We start from the raw sequence: 20,464 nt of genomic DNA on the forward strand, positions 1-20,464 counted from the left end.
CCCTGAAGACAATTGGAGTTTTATAGAGTTGAGTTTCTTGAACAGCCTCCAATCTTCTGGGAAGGCCTTCCACTTGATACATGGCTATGGTGGTCAGTCCCTTTATGATCTACAGGGACGTTTCTAAAATGAAATAAAAGGTTGCTTTGAGTTCATCCCAAAAGGTGTTCCAGGGGGTCGAGGAGTTCTGTGTAGGACATTCGAGTTCTTCTAGTGCAAACCAGATCTTCATAGAGCTTTCTACATTTCATGCCACAGCATCCAAGGACATCAGATACAAAAATGGTTTGGAAAAGAAGCACATATGGGTGGGAAAAGTCAGGTGTCCCAATACTTTTGGCAATACCACATAAAAAAATGAAAAATAGAAACACAGAAAGCTTGGATCTGGTTTTCCATGTCGTTTTTAATTAATTATTGATTTTCTGAACATCAAACCAAAATCAGCAAAAAAAAAGAAAAAGTTGCACGAAAAAAAAAAACAATTTGAGGCGAAAGACATTTTTAAGGCAAACAAAAGCAATAGCAAGTGTAGGTGCAGGAAACGCATACGCCAAAACAAACAAACAAACAAAAACTAGGCACGTTCGGATACACACTCGCAACGAGGACGAACGGGACGGAGCAAGCGTTCCACTCGACTCTCTTCATCATGTCCTCGTTAAGAGTTTCTTCTTTTCCCCGAACGAACTTCTACATCGGTAAGGCACTTTGTTTTCAAGAGGTGCGACAAGAAACAAGTGATTACGGGGGTGAAAAAAACGACTGGGGGTTTCTATGGAAATCGGGATGACGTTTGTGGGACATGTGGATGTTTAATAACTGATACCATGATGTATCAAACAAGTCAGGCCTGGATGTTCAACATCCAACACTATCCAACATCGTCATCTTTATCTTCAACGACATCCAGATCCGACTTGATGAAGAAACGGACACCGTGTCGTATCCGACATCATCATCAGGTCAGAGCAGGAAGTTCAAAAACCACGACGCAAATTTCATTTCGCTACTGAAGAACGGATCCAACATCCGGAGATTAATGCAAACTCTCAAGCGCTTCGAATAGCGCAACACTGTGGTGACTGGTGTATGGTGCAACCTGCTCGGCTCAGAAAGCGACCGTTTTGTAACGGGTCGAAACTAAAAAGGTAACGCGAAGAAAAAAAAAACAGACGGCTATTAATAATATATATCTAAAATCAAATAATGGCACACAACAAACAGCTCCGGCGACGTGGGCGTTTTATTTAGCAGCGAGCTCCAATCAAACCCTAAAGTTACCCTTCATTCGTATTCAAGCACTGTTCGTCTGCAGGAAGTTAAACAGCGGTGCGAAGTGCTGAAAACATGCAGAGTGGATTTTGGCAGGTCAAGAAAATAAAATACTATAATCATATATATATATATATATAAAACGGCATCCGGATTTTGCTAGAAATGGAAAAATTCTGAGAACCGAAGCAGCTGGTTTTTTTTTTTTCTTCACTTTTCCTGCTCTTAAAAAGGGGAAATCCACCGAACAGAAAATGGAAACAGGACGTGAGAGACATCGCACCAGTGGCCTGAAGGTCTTTTAATAATAATAATAATAAAAAAATCTGTTTTTTCTTGTAATTCGATATATATATTTATTTATTTTCTAGTACCTTCACACCAGTTGTTAAACGCCCTGATTATTCCAGACAACTCAAAGAACGAGTCCAAGACACGACTCATAGCAGAGAAAAACAAACAAAACTAAGGCAGGCTCGGGAGGGCGGGGCCGAGGGGGAGGGGGGGTTGGGAACGCTCTGCTGACCTTTCAACCTCAAACTACTGTTACCTAATGAATTAATATTCTCTTTATAATTATAACAAACAGTCCAGCTGGCAGCCTCTATCACCCTCACTGATAATATAGCGCACACACACACACACACACACACACACACAGCCTGCTCCAGCAGGAAGTGGCAAAGTCTATACTCATGCATTCATACGTTTAAGGCTTAAGAAACACAAATTCACTACTGTCTCCAAACCCAAGGATTTGGGGATTTAAAAGTTGTCAGGGGACAAAAACTAATCAAAAACAGGACTTTTTTCGGGGTTGCGATACGCCGTTACCCTCAACATTATCGGTTCTATTTAACGATCTATGCAGCACAATTTTTCGGTAAGGAGCTAGATATTCTAGAATTTATTGCGGATAAATCATGCTCTGTGTAAAAAAAAAAAAAAGAACATAAGCATAAAAAAAGAGGGAAAAAAACGTTCACACGATTTGAAACAACAACAAAATGAATTACAAGCTATGGCTTCGAAGGAGACCGGAATTGCAGGGTTGGGGGGAGGGGCTTTGATTTGCCCCGCCCCCCTATTTGCAAGAAGAAAAAAAACACGAACAAACAGAAAACACAATCGTACGGTGCGACTTCACTCAAACTCAAAGTGTGAAGGAACATGGAGGTGGTGATCGTGATGTTTTAACCTCCACCCTGTAAAGCAGCGGCACTGAAAAACCTGCTTCGTCTAGACGAGGAACAAACCAGTGGCCATTTATTTATTTATTTATTTTGGTGAGATCAAAGATCTCATCGTAATGAAGAAGTGGTTGGTTGTAACAAAGCCACTGCTTTAAGGTGTGTGTGTGTGTGTGTGTGTGTGTGTGTGTGTGATCACATCCTCATTTTCTTGTAAACGCAAAGCTCAAACCACAGGCATCAAATAATCACGTGATGTGGCGCAAGAGGACAGAGGGAAATCGAAGTGTGTGTGTGTGTGTGTGTGTGTGTGTGTGTGTGTATAGTTGACGTGCATCGCGACACCGCGAAACGCCTCGGTGTCGTTTTTTTTTTTTTGTTTACAGAGTGTGGTAGTTGCGATCCTTGGACTTGCAAAACTTGTAGAGGAAAAAGATGACGGCTTGGAGGCCGAGCACGAGGACGATCCCGCCGATGAAACTGGCGGCGTCGAACGTCGAATTTTTCTTTGGAGGCGGCACCACCGTCGGGGACGTACCATCTGCAGGGAGGGATGATTTATTAGAGAGGAAATTGAGGAGGAAAAAAAAAGAAATTTCCAAGCCAGGAATTTGGACTTACTTGACGGGGTGGTGCTGGAAGTGGGCTGGGATACTGTAGCTAAAACACAAACATATCAACGTCAGGTTTCACGATTGTTGGTGCGTTACAGGAGAACGTACATTTTCTTTCAGGAGGTCGGTCATTGATTAGAAATGTATGAGGTGGTATCGAAATGTTTCGAGACTAGCAAGAATGTCCTGCCGCAAAAGACGTCTTAAAACATGCATAACAATGGATATGGATAACAATGTCTTTTGTCACACTGACATTTGAAGGTCGGTGCTCCCTGTGTCTTTGCGTGCCGCCTAGTGCTGCCACCTGTTGGTGTGTTAGAAAACTTTTTGTTACTGCCTCGGACTTGGAATTCCGAATGTGTCAGAAACGTTCATGAGCTCCTTTTAGATTCCTAAAAATTGATCGGCTATTTATCAAAAATAATGGTCATGTGGAGATCCTAAGGTCTTGGTTAATTTGTCCACCACAAGTCCGGTTCCTAATTGCTACCAAGGGTACCATACAGACACCGTATCCTTCAGGAACGGAGCTTGAATGATCTCCCAGGGGTCAAAAGTTCACCACCTTCCACAGACTGGAATTACAAGAAGACCTAAACTAATAATCATCAGCCTTCTGGATGCACGTTCTTCGGTCAGACGAAACGTGTTTTGCATGGAGGATTAAGAAATGAAAAATGAAGAAAACTGAAGCATGGTGGTGGGAGCACCAGGTTAAATAAAGACGTGATGGACATCAGAAAAGGAGGAGGGTCATCTAGAACTGAAGATCTTAAGGCGTTATCTGTAACTTTGGTCAAAGGTGGCTCTAGCATGAGAATGATATCTACTTTATACAAAGCCTTACTGGAACCCATGAGAGGTGTTCGAGGAGGCCTTTAAACCTCACACCAGAAATACCAGTTCTGTCAGAATTCTCAGCAAGCATCATGACAAGCTTCAGGAAGCGATCATCAGACTTCTGACCCACAATTTTTTTCGACTACAATAAGAAAACGCTTTTCTGGAAACCCAGTCCTGGAAACTTTAAGGAGTGTGTGCGAGTGTGTGTATGAGCTTTGACCTGAACTCCAGTGTTTGTGTTTAAACGTATGACTGGTGTATTACATGTTGTATTAGAGGCAGTGGTGTTGCCGGGGGTCGAGGCAGTGGTGTTGCCGGGGGTCGAGGCGGTGGTGGTTGTGCTGGTGTTGGAGGCCGCTGTAGTAGCGTTGGCGGTCGTCGTGGCGGCAGGAGTCGTAGATGTCACAGCTGTAAAGGAAAGAGTGGTTAAAAGAGTACGTTCATGCTTCCTCAGGGACTTTCATGGTTCTACAGAAAAAAAGGACTTACATGAGCAGGCGGTGGTGTTGCAGTTAGCTGTAGTGTTGATGTAGCAAGACAACACAGCATCTAAAGAAAGAAAACGAAAGAGTTCGAGACGTGCTTCTCATTTAGACAGATTACTGAGGTTTAGAATCTCGATCTACATTAGAGGTCGACTGATCCAGATAGCTAGGTTGGATCGTATTTATCAATAACCGATGAATCGATCAATAGTTTTTTTAAATGGATAACAAAACCGAATCATGAAAATCTAATCAAATTGTATTCGTCAGCGATTCGCCTCTATAGGGTGCTCTCGTAATCAAAGCGGAAGATTCTCAGCCGCAACCCGGAAAAACTATCGGTATGAATGCTTGCCAAAAATCTCCAGCAATCTGATCAATCAATCAGCAAAATAAATAAATAAATGAATCGGTCGACCTCTGATCCACGTACGCTTATATCAACACATCCCGAGGTGCTTTAATTCTTGGTATAAAACAAACGCCCTCCTTGAAGGCAAGGTAGAACAAAGGCTCATGGTGCTGTTTATTTAGATATCAAGGCGTCTAGTGAAAAATCAGCAACTGGCTCAAGAGTAGAGATTTGTATGAGAACCAACCAATTGGTTATCTCTGAAGGAAGAACCTTGGAGGAATGCACTACATCTAATAGAACCCCAATACTGGGATGTACCCTTAATGACCTACAGCTGGAACTTCACCAACATGTCCATGAGGAACCAAACAAGTTTCTCCTGTTACACATAACAGTGAAATTCCTTTTTTTTCTTTTCTCCGTCCACACCTATTCAAGCGTTTCCTCAGGCACCTGCGTGCTCTGTACCATTGACGAGAAGATTTCAATCCTCTAGAGACGGCATTGGGTTTCAGAAGCTCTCAAAGGCTTTTTCTACCGCTTTCTCAGGCTCCGTTTGAAACTAAATGGGTCAGCGAGAATCTCAGGGCTTTCAGTGGAATTTTTTTCCCTCCAAAGTGACTCATCTTTTTTTACCATCGTGACCACGAGTGCTTCTTCGGAGCGCTACGCTTTATATAGTCTGCAGCCACGTAGTCTGGGAAATGATAGCACGTCACACTACGTGGCTTTTTTTTTTCCTTTTCATTATTCAGAAATGCCCTGTATTTTGTCAGGACTCACCTGCAGACCTACCCTACCCTGACCTACCCTACCCTGACCTACCCTACCCAGTCCTGTCAGACCACTTTCACTCCACCCCACAGAGCTTCTAAAAGCCTCTTCCGAACACAATAAAACACGCCGTGGGTGTGCAAATTGCTTCCCGCTGTTCTGACTCAGAGGACAAAGTCTGTTTGCGCTGCTTTGTATTGTGGAGTCGGATAGAGATGTTTAAAAGTGAAAGGTGAAGCTCCTACTGAAGAACATCTCACCTGAGGTCCTACGCTTATTTCTATTTCTGACAAAACTGATTTTTTCTTCTTCGTCTTTTTAGCGTTACAGAACGTATACCATTCTTCATAAAACCTGGTTTATTATGAAGCTGGGGTCAGGGCCTTGTTTAAGGGCCCGACTGTGGAACCTCTGACCTTCTAATCGGTAACACAGCCAGGGTTCCTACACTTATATTTTTTTAAGACCATCTGATTTTATATTCCAACTATGACATGAGTCACATTACAATCACTGATGCCTGTCAGAGATTAAATTAGAAAACTTCCTGGTTTTCCACGTTTAGCCACAAGGTAGGGGGCGCTGTACTGTCACTGCAACTGCGAAAGTGCAGACTTGCCATTCTTTTTTTTTTTTTTATCCGGATTAGACATTTTTTTATAAATAATATTTTTTACAAATTCTTAATTTAATATTTTAGAAAAAAAATTGCAATAGGATGGAAACACAAATTATAATTTTTTGGTTTTTCGTTAAATAATAACTGGGGGTGTGGAAGAAGATGGAGGACACTAAGGACACTAAGGTCGGAAAACCTTTAGCTATAAAACCGACACCTTTGGATCCAGGTGCTGTGATAAAACTTTTATATGACTGAAATTCTCATTTTGACTTGATCTTACAACACAAAGTGCACAAAGACAGCTCCATGAAGATATGGAAGATCTCAAATGGTATGCTAACGCTCAAACCCTCTTGAACACAACTCGGCATGGAATGAGATGTTCAGCCATCTTATGGTCAAGTGTCCACCGTCCTTTCTCCAGAATAATATAGTCCCTGTTCTCGATTTCCTATTTGCTGAGTCTACAGTTGATATTACCTAAAGCAGGATTTTCTCCAGGACGAATTATCATTGGCGTCTTCGTTGTATTTATACACGTAACGTATTTGCACTGTGGTCTTCAGGGAACGCTGCAGGAAACAGAATTTTTGAAAAACAATTTGCATAAAGAAAACCAGAAGATGAAGACACTGACCTGAGCATGTCATCCATGCACAACCAGATGTGTTTGAGCATTTAGTACAGGATTTTAGAACTGTACAGTTGGTTTCTGCAGCTACGGGAAGAAAAATAATAAATGAAGCGTTATTACAGAGCAACGATCACCGGTTTAAACACGTCACAGCATTTCACAGCTTTGAATCCGATCCGGGTGTGTTTTCATTTCGGTTTAACGGGAGTTGCGAGGACGCAGACGTCAGGCTATGGGCGTGGACCAAAACAACCGGTCTGAAACTGGTTTAACCCTGAATCCATATGTCTGAGCTGCAAAATGTTGGCATTTTAAATATCCATGCAGTTTCTGAGGAAGGATGTAGGAAAAGCTTTCACGCCAGGGTGCGAAAGACTTTCAAATGACCTTCACCCGATGTCACGTCACACCCGAACCATCCCTACATGCAGTGGTGGACGAAGTACACAAACCATGTAGTTAAAACGTAGGGATTTTTACACTTGGTAAAATATTACTCCAGTAAAACTCCTCTTTGAACGTTCACTTAATTTTGTAAATTTTCTCAAGTGTCAAAGTATTACGATTTATTTATGTATTATTTATTATAACTATAATGTTCCTAATATTTTTTTCGCAAGAATCTTGTTTAATTTCGTGTGAAAAGGCTCGAATGTCAAAATTATCATAAAAATTTAAAAATACTAGAACAGTACTGAATCTTGAAAATGTGCTACATAAAATAATTATACTTATAAATATAATTATATAAACATTACACGTACGATATAGCGCTCTCTGTGCAAACAGCGTGTACCGCCAGTGATTCGCCTCTAGAGGCCGCTTTCGTGCTGTATAACGCAACCCGGAAAAACTATCGCTTTTTGGATGAAAACACCACCAGTTATATTTTAATGAGCAGTTAATGAGTTTGCTCGCTAAATAACACGGAGCGTGTCCACACGAAATTGTCTCATATTTGTTGGAATAAATAGCGGCAGCCACATCGATTCAGGATTCCTTCCTTCAACCTTCCCTGCTTCCAAAACAACCCCAAATTATTATGCGTCCACCGCCATGTTTGATTGGTGAGGGAACATATGGTAACATCTTGTCCGTCCAACATTAGGTGTTGCCACACTTTTTAGAGGAACCGTATGTGTGAAAGTGACCATCCAATTACACGCCACTTGTTTTTGGGCTCTAAAGCATCACCGTAGGCCATCTTATCCAGCTCATGGATCGAGAAGGAGTTTTTATATTAATCATTAACCTTTCTGGTGGCATCTGGTTTTAGTTTCATGCCCTCCAGCTCGAATTGGAGCTGATCCACAGCCCAGGAGACATCTTGGAAATGATCTCTGGAACTAGTGACAGGTTCAAGATGTCCACCTTTAACGTCTATAACTTATTAACACGCCATGGAGTGCATCCAGGGTTATGGATTCTCCTGTATGTTTTGTTTTTTTTTTCTTTTAAAGTTGCATTTATGGCAGCATGAGTTACATTCAGATACAACGCAGCACATTTTACCCCCCCCCCCTCCCCCCTTTACAAAAACAAATACCCCATTTCACTCAATACCGCACAAAAACACATCAAAACAAGTTTAAAATGTTATTAATATTTCCTAAAAACTGTTATAACGCTGTTAATAACCCAAATATTTGCTGTCACTTCCATTTTTCACGTCGCTAACTTGCTAGCCGCTAGCAAAACACCAAATCCGGCTAATACTCCAAGAGCGGGCCGAAAGTTCTCTAACTAGCGAAATATTGAACCTAGGATTGTTAGATAAACAAATAATAATAGATTTTCAACAACATTTCCATCTAAAAGTGTCCTACTAGTGCGTTCAAGCGTCAAAAAAAGCAAAAAAAGTCACCAAAATCTAACGCTAACACTAGGCTCGATCCCAAATAGCGCCATTTTAGATGTCTAAAGCCCTACGTAGGATGCAGAACGAACCCGAACGAGTGCGCCTGTCGAGAGAGCACGAGTGCATTCGGGATACGGCCCAATGATTATGATTATATTTATGATTCAAAGCTCATCATGGGTTGTTTTTGTTGTACTCACCGGTAGAAGAAAACAAAACACACACTAGGGTGATAAAACAAATCCTCCAGAACATCTTGAAGGCGGTTTTTTTTCCTTTTTAGTCGAGTGAGAAGATCAGAATCAGAGGTTGGCTGGAGGATCTACAGTACAGTTCTATAAAGCAATGCACTTCCTGCTTGACCAAAGTCACGTGGCGGGGTTTTCGTGAATGCCACGTGTTCCCTCCCCCTTCATCTGAGCTTCATCTGGTGAGGATTTAGGACATGAAATGTGCATAAACATCACCAGCACGGTTGTGAGGTGCAGAGGAAAGAAAGGTGTCAGGTTCACAACGGATTCCAGGAACTTAAGTGGAGGAGAAACAGAAAACATCTAGAAAACATCTAAACATGCGTCCAGCTCATGGCAACGCTTTATACTATATCACCATCTGGTGGAGAACGTCCTGAGGCATGCTCAGCCTTCTGGGGGATCTCCTAAATGTTATCTATATAACATCTGACCTTCACTTGATGACCAAAAAGATTGTGTGTCCACCTGAAATTCTGCTGGAGCCGAGACACCGTTCCTGCACCGCAATGGCCCTGGGAGAAACATCAGGTTCCTGATGATCCTCATTGAGACGTGTGCACGAAAGCATGGTGGATACATGAACTTCACACCTGGATGAGGTTCTTCAACAAAGTTGGAAAAACACAAATGGCTTTTTGTATGTTAAAGCATTAAAAAATTCACAATAATGGGATTATAAACATCATGGGAGCTTCATGAAGACATTGTGTGTTGGGGTTAAAGCTGGAGGAGAACAACCTGACTGCCCTGACCTTCTCAACCTCCTGAACATTTTTTACCACCTTTGGGATAAAATGGAACTGGGGCCCCTCCACCATCAGTGTAAAACATCTTCCCTATTTTTTATACACCAGATGGTCACAACCCATAACAAATTCCCAATGTTCATTCATGATCTACTAGAGCTTTGGAGAAATCAGGTAGTGATGTTGAAAACGAGGTTTCACCAGAACATCCCCAGATGTTTAAAAGAGTTTGTGACTTTTGATGAACCACGAGTATGCAAAACTGTACGTCCACCAGATGGCGCTCTGTTAGAGAAAATGAACGCATTGTATCCAGGAAATGAATTTATTCCAAGCTTTTGTGAAGGATAGATGATCTGGATATAAGTATTAGGACACCAGATGTTCTCCTTTGGATGCGGTAGCATGACATTTATCCCTCTTCCTTGATCTAGGAGACCCAAATCCAAAACCAAATGTGAACACCACCGCATGCCTCCTCAACAACCTCCTCACCTTCATCAGAACCTGACTTCTCTTGTGTTTAAATGAAATCTCACACATCTCCACAAAATCTAGTGAAACATCTTCCCAGAAGAACGCAGAGGAATGCACTGTTCAAGAAGAAGCATGTAGCTATGGTATGGTCGGGTGTCCACAGAAGATTGTGGAAGGAAGTGAAGTGAAGAAAGGTCAGAAAAACACACTTTCAGGGTAACGCTGGAGTGGCTTCAGGACAACGGTCCTCAGTGGCCCTGAAATGAACCTTGTTATCACATGACATGATCTTCCAGAGGAATTTGAGAATATCCAATAAGAACGTTGGATGTCAGATGATTTTTTTCCCTCACATGATCAATTTTTAATTTTCACCATTGAATTTCTACAATTCATCCCATGAATATTTTTCACATACGAAACCCAGCCTACGAAGAAACTGTAGAAGAAGCTGAGATGTTCAGCTTGTGCTCCTTCCTCCCAAAAGACGAGTGCATAATCAGCTTCAGCAGATGGTGTGGGGTTGGTTTTGGAAGGAAAAAAAAAAACAGACTTTTTAGTGTTTAAAAAGTCATGTGGATTAGATTTCGTAGCAGTGAGCATTTAGTCTTCATTCCCTCTTATATGAAGCTCCAGTCTTCTAGGAAGATGTTTCACTAGATTTAGTGGAGATTGTGCAATTCCGTTCAGACATTCAGTAAAGTCAGGTACTGATAGAGGTGAGGAGGAGGTTGACAACATCTGGGGGCCTGGGGTGGTTTTCTAATTCCGGATGTTGAGGCCACTCATGATATTCCATGCAAATCCATCCCATGGAAAGCAGATCTTCATGGAGCTGGCTTTGTGCAATTTGTGTCATGCTGGAACAGGTTTGGGTCTTGTCGTTCATGCGAAGGGAAGATTTCATCCTAGAGCCTCCAACATCTTGAGGAACTACAACATGTATCATACACTATGATGCTCTTCCACACAAGCAAGCTCCATGAAGTCATAATGTGTTGGTCCTAGGTTTGAAACTCGAGCGAAATCGAAGCCCTGTCCTCCTCAACCCTTCTGATGAACTTTGGGAGCCTCATCACCTACTTTGACATCAGCAACCCGATCTTCATGTTGTTCACTAATGAGCACGGGTCTTCACAGCCAAAATCTAGAGATCTGGAGGAGCTTATTATAGCAGTAATGAAGGATTGAATCTAGAATGAGGAGGTGTCCAGGTTGTGAAATGTGGATCTAATTAATCATCATTAGTCTTAATAATAAAGAATAGTAGAAGATCTTCTAGAGTACAGGAGATCGAGCTATATTGTCTGTCATCCACACTGTAATGAAGGAACTCCTGATGGACACTTCGTACATGAGCAATATTTTTTATGTGGATGGATTTCTCCTCGTTTCTCGAGCATGTCCTGAGAGTCACATAGAATAGAGATTGACATGGCAGAGGTAGAGCTGCGTCTTCACAGCCAGGACAGGAAATTAACATCTGGTTTTATTTTTTACCTTTTTTTTTTGCACAAAAAAAACCCTGTGTGTGAAAAGGGTCGTTTGTACAGAAGACACTCAAGTACATTGATTTGATGTCTTTCTGGAGCAAAGAAGTAGAAGTGAACTATCTGAACCACATCGAATCGGAGAGCATCATAATTTTCGTTTCGTGTTGAATCGACTCTTAATAGGGGTGAATCGACTCGTAATAAAGGTGAATCGGATCGTCTCGCATTGGTAGCTGCTTCATATCTATGTTTACTGTATGTTTATATATAATATACATCCTTTCCTTCTTTCTTTCTGCCAAAATGGGTAGAACTGACAGTCAAGCCAGAGAACAAGTAAGGGATGGGAGGGAGAGGCAGAGAGAGAGAGAGAGACAGAGACAGAGAGAGAGAAGGGGGTGGAAGAGAAGGGAGACTCACACGTTGGTTAAGTAGTGCAAACTCAAGCATCACATCTCGACTGCTTCAGAAGACAGCAACCCGATGCATCAGATGCTTAGGTGCGTATGACTGGCGAATTCCTGCACACACACACACACACACACACACACACACACACACACATATATATATATATATATATATATATATATATATATATATATATATATATATATATATATATACATAAATATAGAAATAAACACACATATACACAAAAGAGAGAGGGAAGACAGAGAGAGACAGAGTGAGAGAGAGAGAGAGAGAGAGAGAGAGAGAGAGAGAGAAGACAGGTCCTCGGCGCTTCATTCTCTGCCTGGACAGATGTGAAGCAGACGCAGAAAAAAAGGCAATGTATTTATTATCCTTATGCATATTCTTCTTGTTTTTATTATTATTATTATGATTGTGATGATTATTATTATAGGTGTATATAAATGTAAACATTATCATACAGAATGAGTCGGTTCTCTGCAGCCGTGCTTCACCCTCAAGCCGCCTTTGTCTGTAATATGGCTCATTGTTACTGCTGTGGAGACTCGAGATGCTTCGGTGACATGCTGGTGTGTGTGTGTGTGTGTGTGTGTGTGTGTGTGTGTGTGTGTGTGTGCGCGCGTGTGCGCGCGTATGCATGTGTTTGCTTGTGCAAAAGCGAGATGAGAAAGCGCGCGCTCGTGATGAACACTTGCACAGGGTTGCAACCAGGCTTGCATCCCGATGCAATATGGAACTATACCGGCCTGTGTGTGTGTGTGTGTGTGTGTGTGTGTGTGTGTGTGTGTGGTGCGCAGTAGTTAAGCTTTCACCTTCATCTGATTTCCTCAGATGAGGACATGAGGATGATTCGTGGACGACACCAATCCAGGCTGGTGCATTAAAACAAAACAAAAATTATTTTTTTTCATTGTATTTTTTAAAATCTGATCACTTCCGGTGCTCTTTCGACAGGTGTTTCAGGCGTTCCAGGTTTTATTGGATGCACAAGTATTTTGCACTTTGCGCCTCATCATCAACATCAACATCAACAGCAGCAGCAGCAGCAGCAGCGTCATGCCCTCTTGGTTAAAGCTTCATCCAGTGCGACACCATCATCACCACCACCACCATCTTCATCACCACCTGGCCTTAGTCACGCAGCAGGCTTAAAGATGCGCGGAACCCCTGCGCTCCTGGTCACCCCGGTCCTACTGCTCCTGCTGCTCCTGCTGCTCCTTCTCCACCCGGGGACTCGAGCGCTAGGAGGCGGCCGCGAGCGCCTCTCGGCATCCCGAGCCGCGGCGCGCTCCGTGGCGCGCATGGACGGCGACGTGATCCTCGGCGCCCTCTTCTCCGTGCACCACCAGCCGTCGGCGGACCGCGTGGCCGATCGCAAGTGCGGCGAAGTGCGCGAGCAGTACGGCATCCAGCGCGTGGAGGCCACGTTCCACACGCTCGACCGCATCAACTCCGACCCGCACCTGCTGCCCAACGTCAGCCTCGGCTGCGAGATCCGCGACTCGTGTTGGCACTCGTCCGTGGCGCTCGAGCAGAGCATCGAGTTCATCCGCGACTCCTTGATCTCGATCCGCGACGACTCCAAGGACGGCTCCAAGTGGTGCGTCGACGGCGCGCCTTCGAACCACCCGCCGCCCACCAAGAAGCCCATCGCGGGCGTGATCGGGCCCGGCTCCAGCTCCGTGGCCATCCAGGTGCAGAACCTACTGCAGCTCTTCAACATCCCGCAGATCGCCTACTCGGCCACGAGCATTGACCTGAGCGACAAGACGCTTTTCAAGTACTTCCTGCGGGTGGTGCCGTCGGACACGCTCCAAGCGCGCGCCATGCTCGATATCGTGAAGCACTACAACTGGACTTACGTTTCTGCTGTGCACACGGAAGGCAAGTCTGTCTGTCTGTCTGTCTGTCTGTCTGTCTGTCTATCTATCTATCTATCTATCTATCTATCTATCTATCTATCTATCTATCTATCTATCTATCTGTCTGTCTGTCTGTCTGTCTGTCTGTAATGCAAAATGCCCCAATAATTACCATCCTGCTGTATAATGAAATGCTAATCCTGCTCCATTACATGCCTGCAACTGAACTCTCTGTATTGAATTATTTGCATTTCCAAGCGCGACTTAATTAATCAATCAGCTTCATCGTGTTTAATGAGGGGGGGTGTAGGCGCGCGCGCACACACACACACACACGAAAGAAAACACTTAGTAAGATGTTCCAGCATGCACACCGGGTGTATGCGTTACTCTGCATTACACCGTTCTTACTCCAGGCTAATACTCTTCTAGGACACTTCACTGCTGCCTGTTCCTGTTACCCCTGGCAACAGCGGATGTTCCTGATTGCATTAATTACCCGGTCAGCTTCAGATCTGTCTGCCGCGTCTCCCCAATTAACCGCGCGCCGGTTCGCCAAAACCTTCATCGCAGAAACGTCAATTGTCTTAATATCATATTGGGGCAAATTTATTTTGGAGAAATGTGAGAAGTAACTGGAACGTGGGGATTGGGGAGAGTCTTCCTCCCTGCCAGGTCACATCATAGATCTGGTGCAACCAGGACAGAAAGATAATCAATAATCAATCATCAATAATAATAATAATAATAATAATAATAATAATAATAATAACCCTTGGTGAACGTTTTGGGGGTGTATCTACCCGAGACAGGAGTGTTAGCTCAGAACCTGTACTAAGAACCCCAATTATCATCATCATCATCATCATCATCATCATCATCATCTCTGTCTGTCTCCTGGTCCCTGTTCCAGCTCTCCATGATTAACACAGTTGTCCAGAGGGCAACAGCGATGACCTGCTTGTCTTATCAGAACACCAGGTGTGTGTTGCACTGAATTATGGATAAAAAAAAAAAAGAAAAAGGTCATTGGAAATCTAAAATCCGTTCTCGGATACTAGATTTAATTACAAAAGGACTCCAGAATATCAGTCATTATTACATCACACTCGTTTATTTCTTTATTTGTTTGTGTGTTTATTTTTTGGACCATTTCACTTGTTGAAAGGGACTGTTTTCATTGTCTCTCCATTTCATGTGTCTCTTTCAGTTGCCATTATGTGTCTTCCATTGTGACCATTTCTAATCCTCCTGCTCCCGGATGCTGCGAGTGGGACAGAGGTAAAAACATCAGCGTCATAAAAAAAAGGAGAAAAAAAGAAAGAAAACAAAGCGTCTCGATGTTTCCGTTAATGAGCCCTGATGTATTGTTTTTCCGGTCTCAGGTAACTACGGTGAAAGTGGTATGGAGGCGTTTAAGGAGCTGGCAGCTGAAGAAGGTCTGTGCATCGCGCACTCCGATAAGATCTACAGCAACGCAGGGGAGAAGCACTTCGATCGCCTTCTCCGGAAGCTGCGCGAGCGTCTGCCCAAAGCCCGCGTGGTCGTCTGTTTCTGCGAAGGCATGACGGTGCGAGGTCTTCTGATGGCCATGAGGAGGCGAGGCGTTTCCGGTGAATTTCTCCTCATCGGGAGGTGAGCAACATCTCTCACAATGAGATATTCGTTCTTTTTTCAGTGGCTTCGAGTACAAGACAGGAGGTGGAGCTGGAGGGAGCAAAGCTGAAGATGTTGAGATGTTCGTTGGGAGTGACGACGATGGACAGGATTAGAAATGAGTTTATTAGAGGGACAGCACATGTAGGACGTTTTGGAGACACGGTGAAGGAGGTGTGATTGAGATGGTTTGGACATGTGCAGAGGAGGGACATGAGGTATATCAGTAGGAGAATGCTGAGGATGGAGACACCAGGAAGGAGGAAAAGAGGAAGACCAAGGAGAAGGTTCATGGATGTGGTGAGGGAAGACATGCAGGTAGCTGGGTTGAAAAAGGCAGATGTAGAGGACAGGGGGGTATGGAGCCGGATAATCTGCTGTGGTGCCCCCTAATGGGAGAAGCCAAAAGAAGAAGAAGAAGAAGAAAAAGAAGGCCAAAATTATTGTGACACCGGACTTTTCCTAGTGGTAGAAGTGTGGTTAAGCCTCAGACCGTAACCTTCTGTCCTCCAAGGGGCACTGTGTCAAGGCTGAAAAAGCACCTTTGTGGAAGATCTCAAGTGGTGCATCTGCTATAGAACTCCAAACCCTTTTTGGAATGAATTATAAAACCACCCCAGGCCTCCTCACTTCCTCCGGACTTTTTAATTCCCTTTTGGCTGAATCTCCAGAAAATCCAGTAGAACATCTCCGCAGAAGATTGGAGCTTATTATAAGAGCGAATGAGGACTAAATGTGGAAAAGAAGCAGCTAGTACGGTTATATACAGGCGTCCGTATACTTTTGGGAATGCAGTGTGCGTATATATGATATTAAACATCACGTTACTTCATCTGATGACGCACGAGATGCCAATCAGACCCTTGTTTGTTGTGTGTGTGTGTGTGTGTGTGTGTGTGTGTGTGTGTGTGTGTGTGTGTCTGTAATGAAGAGCCGATGATGTAGACGTTTCTCTCGTTTCATATCGAGCTTAGGAGGCGAAAGGAAAGCGTAGATTCATATTTTTAAGACAAATATTGGCACCAAGGACACACACACACACACACACACACACACACACTTTCACACACAAGTTGCCAGGGAAACCGGTTAAGATTAAACATTTCGAGTGCCAGCAGTCTCACTACTAATAAATAAGTTAAGACATAAATTATTCCTTTGTTCTTCTCTTTATCTCCCTCTTTCTCTCTCTCTTCTCTCTCTTAATCTGCTTTTCTCTCTTTATGCTTCTCTCTCTCTTTCTTTTTATATGTTAATATATTATCAGTCTGTTTCTGTTTCTCTTTTCTTCATGCATATCTATCTCTCTGTATGTACTCTCAATCTGTTTCTCTCTATTTCACTGCCTCTGTTTCTCTTTTCCTTTCTTGCCTACTATCTGTTTCTCCCTTTCTCTTTATATATCGTCTATCATTCTTTCTCTCTTTCTTTCTCTATAAACTTTTCTTTAAAAAGTCTCTCTCTTTTTCTTTCTCTATACTTTTGTCTCTTCTTTCTTTCTTTCTTTCTTTCTTTCTTTCTTTCTTTCTTTCTTTCTTTCTCTATCATTCGGTTTCCTCTCTATTTCTTTCTTTGACTCTTTTCTGTTTCTATATGTGCTCTGAGTCTGTTTACTCTTGTTAGGAGGGCTTATTTACTCTTGGTGGGAGGGTTTTACTCAAAGGAGGGGCTTATTTACTCTTGGTGGGAGGGGCTTATTTACTCTTGGTGGGCGGGATTTATTTACTCGGTGGGAGGTGGTTATTTTTTCTTGTTGGGAGGGGTTTATTTACTCTTGATGGGAGGGATTTATTTATTCGTGGTGGGCGGGGCTAACTATATCTTCTTTACCAGCAGTAGCTATTGGGGAAGAGGGAAGGTATTTGAGAGCTGATGTAGAAGCAATTATGAATTAATTATTATTAACTGAAATAAATGCTAAAAAAAAGAAAAAGATGGCTGAATTTGAATTTAATATCCTGCATTTGTTTTGCTGGAAGTATTTCCTCCTCCTCTTCTTCCTTCTCGTCTTTCTCGTCTCATTATTCTCTAATGAAAAAATGCACCACGCGCTTCTTGGCCACCGGATCTCTTTTCTATTACAAAAAGTTCTTGCAGGGAAAATGAAAGATGGCTGCGAGAGCTTGTGTCTGTAATTAGTGTGTGTGTGTGTGTGTGTGTGTGTGTGTGTGTGTGTGTGTGTGTGTGGGTGTGTGTGTGAGAAAGAGACTCTTCCTCAGAAACACGGCGGGGTCACTTTTTATATATCAGAGTGAAATTTATAATCAAAGCGCAATTTTTCATCACGTTTTACAGAGAAATCGTGTGTGTGTGTGTGTGTGTGTGTGTGTGGGATGGGGCAGGGCGTATCTAAATATCTCTTAATTAATTAATTCATTTACTATCTGTCTGTCTGTCTGTCTGTCTGTCTGTCTGTCTGTCTGTCTGTCTGTCCGTCCAACCATCCATCCATCCATGTATGTTGTCCATGTTGTCCATATTGTCGTGCTGGAACAGGTTTGGTTCTCCTGGTCTTTTGGCCCCAGTGTAGATGTTTGTGCACTAAACAGATGATTGGCTCTCCAGAGCTGGGTCGAGATTGATATATTTTTGGCACTTTCTGGCAGCGCTGATGATAACTGCCACTTTTGGTCAAGTAGGTCACCTCTTTTCTGAGATGATCCCAGACTCTGTGTTCTGCAGAATTCCGAGCTCTCAGTCACTTTTATCCTCTTTAGGGTATTTTCATTTTCCCCTCATGATAAGTTTGAGAAGACACGTCTTTCCTGAACATTCTTTTCCTTCGGTAGCTCTGAATTGTTTAATATGTTGGAGATGTTATTCGCGAAGGGCAGAGGGAGAAAAGAGAGAGGGATAGAGAGAGGAATAGAGAGAGGGATAAAGAGAGAGAGAAAACAGGGGGAAGATGATGTGAATGTGTGGGCGGAAGGTTTCTGGCCCCAGACGCGAGAAGGTTTGAACTTTTTGCTGTAATGGTCTTTTCTTTCTCTGACTCTGAGTTATGTATTTCAGCTTAACATGAATTTGTGTGTGTGTGTGTGTGTGTGTGTGTGTGTGTGTGTGTGTGTGTGTGTGTGTGTGTGTGTGTTGTCAGATGCTAGTTTGTTGGTGTGAACACTAACAGTCTGAGTGAGTAGCCTGGAAAAAAAGGTTCCCCCAGGGTTTTAGTTAACTACAACACACACACACACACACACACACACACACACACACACACACACACACACACACACAGATAAAATCAGTGGGTGGATAGAAAGAATAAATGGATGGATGGATGGAAAAAGTGGGTAAAATGGTGGAACAAATGGATGGATAGAGTAAGTAGGTGGATGAATGGAGCAAAATTTGAATGGAATGGAGAAAATTCATGGGTGGATGGATAGAACGTGAATGGATGGAGTAAATGGATGGATGCATAGATGGACAGATGGATGGATAGATGTAGTAAATGAGTGTATGGATGGAATAAACACCTGCGTTATGGACAGATCTCTAAAAGGTCAAGTGAAAACATGAAGTTCAGGTGTTTTCTATGAGCCCTGATATCCAAGTGATGGAAGGTCTCGCCTTTGAGATACAGAGATAAAAGTCAAAGTGGTGTGAGAAAAGAGAGAGAGAGAGAGAGAGAGAGAGAGAGAGAGAGAAGGAGTGAAAGAAGCAGTGCCAGGCTCCTCTGAACTGGAGCACCATGAATAAGTAAAGGCCTGTGGATCAGATGTAATGGCCTTCAGGCTGATCCTGAGGAGAACATTCCTCACCCGAGCATATTTACAACACAGACATGGTGATATGGAGTGTAAGGTGGTCAGGAGATGAGAAGAAGAAAATGAAAGACAGAGAAGGACAGGAGGAAACGTTCTCTCCAGATCATTCGTTCCTTTGTGTGAGGTCTGGAGAACGCTGTGGGTTCAGAGCAGGGATACAACCTGGAGACCACCAGACCACATCTATAGCTCACTCACAGTCACCAACCCAAATACTGATTACTCTGTGTGTGTGTGTGTGTGTGTGTGTGTGTGTGTGTGTGTGTGTGTGTGAGTGATGTGATTAGTAATCTGGTGTGTGTGATAAATAGTCAGGTGTGTGTGTGTGTGTGTGTGTGTGTGTGTGTTTTAATTAGTGTGTGTGTGATTAGTAATCAGGTGTGTTTGTGTGTGTGTGTGTGTGTGTGTGTGTGAGTGAGTGAGTGATGTGATTAGTAATCTGGTGTGTGTGATAAATAGTCAAGTGTGTGTGTGTGTGTGTGTGTGTGTGTGTGTGTGTGTGTGTGAGATTAATAATAATAAGGTGAAGATCTCTCTGGTTGCCCTGCCTGTATGCCACAGTGTTTATTCTGGGAAGCGTGTAATCGACTGGTTTTACTGCTACTTCGGCGTATAAGAACTCGTCTTTGATCTATTGGACAGTGACGGCTGGGCGGATCGTGACGAGGTGGTGGAAGGATACGAGCAGGAAGCCGACGGAGGCATCACCATGAAACTGCAGACGGAGGAAGTGAAGTCGTTCAATGAGTACTTCCTGAAGCTCCGCCTGGACACCAACTCCAGGAACCCGTGGTTCGGCGAGTTCTGGCAGTACCGCTTCCAGTGCCGCATCCCGGGTCACCCTCAGGAGAATCACAACTACCAGAAAATCTGTACAGGTACAAAACACACCGGCTTTTTTCAGTATTTATATATATATATATATATATATATATATATATATATATATATATATATATATATATACATACAGTTGTGTTCAAAATTATTCAACCCCCACTGAAATTGATTGTTTTGGTCGGTTTGACATTGATTATGATCATTCAGTCATCCTGCTTACAATTAAATCAAAGAGGCACGTGTAGGTCAGACAAATATAACATTTATAATGAAATAACCAC

At 43.0% G+C, this 20,464-nt stretch overlaps 2 protein-coding genes across 4 annotated transcripts in view; one reads left to right on the forward strand and one right to left on the reverse strand.

Moving 5' to 3' along the window:
• Window positions 1-386: 386 nt before the first annotated feature.
• Window positions 387-9,237, reverse strand: cd164 (CD164 molecule, sialomucin). Its single transcript, XM_046874285.1, has 6 exons — window positions 8,854-9,237; window positions 6,799-6,879; window positions 4,415-4,474; window positions 4,190-4,333; window positions 3,087-3,125; window positions 387-3,006 (listed from the first exon to the last, which is right to left on the reverse strand). Exons 1-6 carry the CDS (start codon window positions 8,906-8,908, stop codon window positions 2,846-2,848), a joined length of 540 nt encoding a protein of 179 aa, XP_046730241.1. The 5' UTR covers window positions 8,909-9,237; the 3' UTR covers window positions 387-2,845.
• A 2,777-nt stretch (window positions 9,238-12,014) lies between these two features.
• The window catches only part of grm1a (glutamate receptor, metabotropic 1a), a 19,483-nt gene continuing 11,033 nt past the window's right edge, over window positions 12,015-20,464 (forward strand). The window contains exons 1-4 of one of the 3 annotated variants that reach the window (XM_046874267.1): window positions 12,015-12,123; window positions 13,013-13,942; window positions 15,306-15,555; window positions 19,986-20,221. In XM_046874267.1, the coding sequence (XP_046730223.1) occupies window positions 13,213-13,942; window positions 15,306-15,555; window positions 19,986-20,221 (1,216 nt within the window). In that variant the 5' untranslated portion in view covers window positions 12,015-12,123; window positions 13,013-13,212. Of the gene's footprint in view, window positions 12,124-12,656; window positions 13,943-14,857; window positions 14,902-15,130; window positions 15,202-15,305; window positions 15,556-19,985; window positions 20,222-20,464 lie in introns of those variants that run through there. The other 2 variants (XM_046874268.1, XM_046874270.1) reach the window with 2 other exon arrangements.

The sequence above is a fragment of the Silurus meridionalis genome, chromosome 18, assembly GCF_014805685.1.
Source record: "Silurus meridionalis isolate SWU-2019-XX chromosome 18, ASM1480568v1, whole genome shotgun sequence".
In the NCBI taxonomy this organism is placed as follows: domain Eukaryota; kingdom Metazoa; phylum Chordata; class Actinopteri; order Siluriformes; family Siluridae; genus Silurus; species Silurus meridionalis.

Excerpts from the sequence above, each read along its gene's own strand:
- cd164 (XM_046874285.1), bottom strand. The coding sequence starts at position 8,908 with ATGTTCTGGAGGATTTGTTTTATCACCCTAGTGTGTGTTTTGTTTTCT. Across the intron at positions 4,475-6,798 it reads TGCATGGATGACATGCTCAG|ATGCTGTGTTGTCTTGCTAC; the intron begins GTCAGTGTCTTC and ends TTCTTTCTTTAG. Across the intron at positions 3,007-3,086 it reads TTCCAGCACCACCCCGTCAA|ATGGTACGTCCCCGACGGTG; the intron begins GTAAGTCCAAAT and ends CCCTCCCTGCAG.